Source organism: Natrix helvetica, assembly GCF_964273705.1.
Source record: "Natrix helvetica genome assembly, chromosome: 9".
Taxonomy (NCBI): Eukaryota; Metazoa; Chordata; class Lepidosauria; order Squamata; family Natricidae; genus Natrix; species Natrix helvetica.
Window position 1 is genome coordinate 17,413,028 of NC_138560.1, and position 6,505 is coordinate 17,419,532.

General features: G+C 47.2%; 1 protein-coding gene across 1 annotated transcript in view; it reads left to right on the plus strand.

The window, feature by feature from the left end:
• Window positions 1–1,286: 1,286 nt before the first annotated feature.
• The window catches only part of IFNLR1 (interferon lambda receptor 1), a gene marked incomplete at both ends in the record, with an annotated part of 13,697 nt that continues 8,478 nt past the window's right edge, over window positions 1,287–6,505 (plus strand). Inside the window, 5 exon segments of the mRNA XM_081961941.1 lie at window positions 1,287–1,304; window positions 1,306–1,360; window positions 1,363–1,440; window positions 5,014–5,131; window positions 6,156–6,340. Of these exon segments, the coding sequence (XP_081818067.1) occupies window positions 1,287–1,304; window positions 1,306–1,360; window positions 1,363–1,440; window positions 5,014–5,131; window positions 6,156–6,340 (454 nt within the window).

Genomic DNA, 6,505 nt, shown 5'->3' on the forward strand with positions numbered 1-6,505 from the left:
AGAGAGAGAGAGAGACAGTGACTGGCCCAAAGTCACCCAATGATCACCCAGGACTGTGAGTTCTATTCCCAACTTAGCCATGAAAGTGGCTTTCGCGGCTAAGGCAGGATTAGAACTCACAGACTCCTGCTTTCTAGCCTGGTGCCCTTATCACTAGACTGGTGATGGGGAACGTTTTTCTTATGGCATGCCAAAATTGTCTGTGCGCGCATCCCCACACCAATTCGATCCTCCCCGCCCACCTGCGCATGGGCGGACGACACCCCCCCCCTGCACATGCACGCATGACCCCTCCCCAGTCTCCGAAGGCTTTTCTGAAGCCTGGGGAGGGCGAAAATGCCTCCCCCAGCCCTTCGGAAAGCCGAACGCTGGCTGGTGCACACTTGCATGGCAGAGCTGACTGCTGGCATGCCAGAAAATATGGCTCCACGTGCCACTTGTGGACCAAAGAAAAGGACTCAAAAATTAAGCAATAAGCACTTGGACTTATATACCGCTTCACAGTGCTTTTACAACCCTCTCTAAGCGGTTTACAGAGTCAGCCTCTTGCCCCCAACCATCTGGCTCCTCCTTTTACCCACCTCGGAAGGATGGAAGGCTGAATCAACCTTGAGCCAGTCAGGATCGAACTCCTGCCTGTGGGCAGAGTCAGTCAGCAATACTACTTTCTAACTACTGCACCACCACGGCTCCTAGCAATAGCCCTTAGACTTATATACCGCTTCGGAGTGCTTTCCAGCCCTGTCTAAGCGGTTTACAGAGTCAGCCTATTGCCCAACAGTCTGGCTCCTCATTTTACTGACCGTGGTAACCTTGCACCTGGTGGGATTTGAACTGCCAAACTGCAGGCAGCCGACAGGCAGCAGAAGGAGCTTGCAGTAGTGCACTTCAACCACTGCACCACTTAAATTACCTCTTAAATTGCCCAGTTCTGGGTGACCCTCTGTAGATGCACCATATCATTCCTGACAATTGGAACTTCATATAATAGTCTTTTATTTGGATTTAGCTTAGTAACTAGGTTCTAAATTATGTTTAGGTTCCATGATCCTTATTTTCCTCTTACACACATTGAAGGATGTCATACTTCTTTTATCCGATATTTTGTTTGTATTCTGGCCTTAGAGCTGTAATAAATCTGAATTTGACTCTTGATTCCAAGGAGCTGCACGGTGCTGTGAGAAGCGAGAAGAAATCAGTGGGACTTTCCCCCCACCCCCACGAGACCAGGTGGCCGAGATGTTTTTCCAGCCCCAGGTGACGTAGATCCTTTCCTCTAGGGGGCCATGGTGCATGTGTGCTTGTAGCCACACAGGAAACCTGGAAGTGAAAGCAAGAAAGCAAATTGGGCACAGATTAAGCCGTCTTCCTTCGGAATGCCTGCTGTGGGATTCAGCATCCTCCTTCTGGTGTTTTTTGCTCCTTTCCAGCCCATTCAAGGTACGATCGGCTCCCCTCCCTCCTCTCTGGAGGAGCTGGGCTTCCGTTTACACTTATCGCCGGGTTTTCAGGAAGTGCAACCAAACCAGGAGTGCATTTCTCTTTTCCAAAGTCTCTGGATTCAGGGTGTCACCCTTGGCACCTGATTTGAGCAACCGGAAGGGGTGGGAGGGCTTTTTAGGCAAAGCCCATGGGGCATCCTGTACCTCTGCCAAGTTCAGAGGGGAAAGAGGTGGTTTGAAAGAGAGAATAGGGAAATTTGACTAAAATTGGGAAAGGGAGAGGTGCCTCCGTGTCCCATATGCTTCCTGTGTTGAGAGTGGGACGTTATAGCCCACCAGAGCAAGATCAAGTTCTTGGTAGACCCTGGCCTGAACCTTCTCACGATCTTTAAGCTGCTGAGATAGATAGATAGTCATTTGTGTGTCTACGTGCCTTTGAGTCCATGTTGATTCCTAGTGACTGCCTGGAATAATTCCTGAGATTTTCTTGGCAAGCTTTTGGAAGTGCTTTGCCATTATCTTCTTTTTAAAGAGAATGTGACTGTCCCAAGGTTAATCAGATACCTTTGAACCTAAAGCACGACTAGGATTTTCCACTCTCTCTTATAGGAAAGAGAGTCAAGGTGGGGCAGTCTTGAGGTTCTGTCTCACACTTTCTTATTTTCCCACGCTAAGTTCACCGTTTCTCAAAGTTTACCACCTATCTGTCAAGACTGTCTCGGCTTTTCATCTATATTCTGCTTTGCTCGCAGCTTCATGAAACATGGGAGGGGGGTCGATTGGAATGCAAGTGGGGGAATAGCCTCCAAGCATCCTTGGTTCCCTTGAGATATTGCTCCCCTCCTCAAGGACACTCAGAGCAGATGCCACAGTGGGATCGGCTGGTTCCCAAAACAAAATGAACAGAAGTGATTGGTGAACGTAATGGACTGTGGCCGGCCCGTGGTGAAAGGGGGCCCACAGGAAGCCCAGAAGCCCTGGTTTTGCTTCCTCTGTGCCAATGTGGATTTATTCATTAAAGTTTATACCCTTGGTAAAATAATGTCCCAGGAGTGTTAAATTTATGTTTTACCAACAAAGAAATAAAGGGTATTTTATTAAAGTTTATTAAATTTATTTTTATTTTATTTTTATTTTTAAATTTATTTACATTTATCTATTTAAAATTTATTTTATTTATTTTTATTTTATTTTAAAACAAATGTAAATCACTTTATTACATTTATTAAAATATAGATCTATTTCAAGCTGTTTAAGTGTCATCAGCTAGCCATACCCTTCTGGGATTTGAACCCGGGCTGTTGAAATAGATCTATACTAGTTGAAATAGATCTACACTAGTCTCCTCTCATTTCTTTTTTCGTTAAAACATAAATTTAACACAAAAATAGATAATAGCTAAAGCGACTGCCTGCGAAGGCCCCTGGATTGGGGCTGAAAGGCAAAAATGGAAGCAGTATGCTCCATCCCATAATTGGGTACACCAGATTGCCCTGATAGACTGTCCCACTGCAGAAAAAACAATGTACCAGGAGTTTCTTTTTCTGGATTCGTCAACTGGACAGTTGACAGGATCTTCTCTGTCCTGTTCTACACCAACAAATTTGGAACCGGTCATTCCAAAACACAAAGTTGGGGAAAGTTCCTAATTACAGATAGTCCTTAACTTACACACATTTGCTTAGTTATCATTTGAGGCTACAACGACACTGAAAAAAGTGACTTACAACCAGACTTACGTTAAGGGAGAACTGTCTCAGGATCCCTATGTCACGTGATCAATATTCGAGTGCTTAGCCACTGGCATGTATTTATGACAGTTGCAGCATCCCAGGGGGACATGATCGCCATTTCCAACCAACAGCCATGAAGTGACCACGCTCACGAGCAGCCACGCGGGAAACCCCCTTGGCAGCCGCGCACAGCGCCATTCACTGACCTAGGGGTATCACCAAGCCGCGTGAGCACCTGTTTGTCGCCACCCGGCTCCCATGGCTTGGCACCTTCCAAATGCGTGCACGGCTGGAGAGGGGGTTGCACGAGCGGCTGTTCCACTCTCTCTCACCCACCTCCCAGCCTCACGATGCATGGCCCAGCTCTCATTACGGAGCCAGGGCACCTCTGCTGCCACCGCCATCCCAGCCTGGCTTTTTCCGTGGCTTCCAACCCAAGTTTTTCGGCAGTGGGCGCACGCTCTATGGTTGTGGCTCAGCTGCCTGCAGAGCGTACAACCATAGAGCGCGTACCCAGAGCAGCCACTGCTGAAAAACTCGGGTTGGAAGCTGTGGAAAAAGCCAGGGTGGGATGGCGGCGGCGGCAGAGGTGCCCAGGCTCCGTAATGAGAGCTGGGCCATGCATTGGGAGGTGGGTGAGCGAGGGGAGAACAGCTGCTCGCGAAACCCCCCTCTCCAGCCATGCAGAGCGCCATTCATTGACATTTGGAAGGCGCCAAGCCGCGGGAGCCGGGCAGCGGCGAACAGGCGCTCACACGGCTTGGCGATATCCCTAGGTCAGTGAATGGCGCTGTGCCTGGCTGCAAAGGGGGTTTGCCGGGTGGCTGCTCATGAGCGTGGTTGCTTCATGGCCGTTGTGTTGTGCTGCTGCAACAGCACAACACAGCCATTCGCCCATGAGGCTGTGCCCAGCTCTTTGGGAGCCCGCTCGCAAGAGAGCAGCCACCCAGCAACCCCCCTCTTCAGCTGGGCACAGCGCTGCTCACCAACCTAGCAGTATCCCAAAGTTGCCAAGCAACGTGATCACCTTTGCCTCTCTCCAGGTTCCCGCGGCTTGACACCTTCTGGATACTGCTAGGTTGTTGAGCGGCGCTCTGCCTGGCTGGAGGTGGGGGGTTGTCCAGGGGGATTATATGCGGGCGGGGCTTATATTTTTGCTCACCAGAAAAATGTGGCATGGCTGTATTATGAAGACGTGTCATATTTTCGGGGAAGCACAGTATATAAATGGCTGTGTGTGTGTCTGCGTGTGTGTGTTCCAGCATAACTCTGGAATGCCTGGGCCGCTGAAAACTTTCAACCAAACTTGGTGATTTACTCCCTGGAAACAAATACTGTGAGGGTAAGACACCCAAACACCCCTCAGTGTAGTGTGTCTGTGTTCCAGCATAACTCTGGAACGCCTGGGCCGCTGAAATGAAAAGGAATGAATTACATCTATAGTGTCAAATCACAGTACTTTTGACAGTGATAGAGTGCATTTTGGATTCAAGTCCATGTGCCTGTGTGTTCCAGCGTTACTTTGACTTGACACTATAGATATAATTCATTCCATTTCCTGTCTAATACAGGATTAGCATAAATAAATATCCGGGCAACGCCTGGTTATCAGATAGTAGATTATAGAATCGGGCGCAACTCACTTAGCCATCACCTTGCTTAGGAATGGAAATTCGGATTTCGATTGTCGCCGTAAGTTGAGGGCTACCTGCAGTTTGCACCCATATGTGAATCGGAGGAAGGGGGAAAACTTGCTGTCCCCAAAATGTTCCACTTGATTCTACAACCCAGCCTTTGACTCAAGAAGAAATGAAACCTCTGGCTTTAATTTTTGACAGGTGAAGAACTCCGGCCACCTCAGAACATCAGTTTTGTCTCAGAGGACTACAGCCTGTTCGTGAAATGGTTGCCGCCTGATGGTGCCCCTCCAGGAGTGTCCTACACTGTCCTTTGGATGTGAGCATCGAAGGAAAAGGACGTTGGGTTTGAGGAATGGGAACTCCATCCATATCTGTCCTTCTATCTATCCATCCATTCATCTACCTATCATCTATCTATCCATCCATCCATCTATCATCTATCTATCTTATCTATCTTATCTATCCGTCTATCTTTTATCTATCTATGTAGCCGAGTCTCTTCTGAGAGAGGGGCGGTCTAGAAATTGAATAAAGTTAAGTAGCCATCTATCATCTAGCTATCTATCTTATCTATCCGTCTATCTTTATCTATTTGTTTATCTATCTATCTATCAATCTATCTATCCACTCATCCATACACCCATCCATCCATCCATCTATATCTGTCTGTCTGTCTGTCTGTCTATCTATCTATCTATCTATCTATCTATCTATCTATCCATCTATCCATCCATCCATGCACGCATCCATATATCTATATCTGTCATTCTATCTGTCCATCCGTTGATCTACCTATCATCTATCTATCTTATCCATCCATCCATCCATCCATCCATCCATCCATCTATATCTAGCTACCTACCTACCCATCTACCCATCCATCCATCCATCCATCCATCCATCTATCTATCTATCTACCCACACTCATCCATCCATCCATCTATATCTGTCTGTCTATCTATTTATCTATCTACCCACATATCCATCCATCCATCCCTCTATATCTGTCCGTCTATCTCTATTTATCTACCTATCATCTATCAACTATCTATTCTATACCATTATAGGAGGGCAGATTATATGCAGAGTCTGGATCAATAAAAGTCTAGATGGTGACCAGAACCATGTTGCGATAATACATGTTAAAAAGGGGGCAGGGCTTTGACTGCATGGTTCTGGACGCCATTTTGACCTTTTTAACCTTTTTTCGTGGACAACCCTACTGGGAGGCATTTAAGACTCCCCTTCTGCCACCTTGCAAGATCCAGTGTGGAAGAGAGAAATCGCAGCATCTCAGTTGAATGCAAAGCTTAGCTAGTGCTTCTGATTTCTTCCTGTAGGAACTCTTTTGAGCGTCGGTGGGAGGAAGTGCAGCATTGCCGAAATATCGCGGAAACCATTTGCAATATTACCTGTGTGTTTCAAGAATCAAGCAACAGATACCGGGTCAAGGTGGAAGCTCAAAGCAGAATCGGGGCTGGATCCATCCCATCGGCTCCTGAAACCATCGATTACATCCTTCAAGGTATGAGGATCCCGTGGATGTAGCTCTCCTTTTCCCGGGAAGGTGGTTTGATCCATGCTAGCAGTTTCTGGAAAGGCAAATGCTGCTTTCTTACAGGTTTGCTCAGGACAAGGGGAAAAGGCACTTTGCACAACTATGATTAAGCTCATTTTGGGTTAATCATAT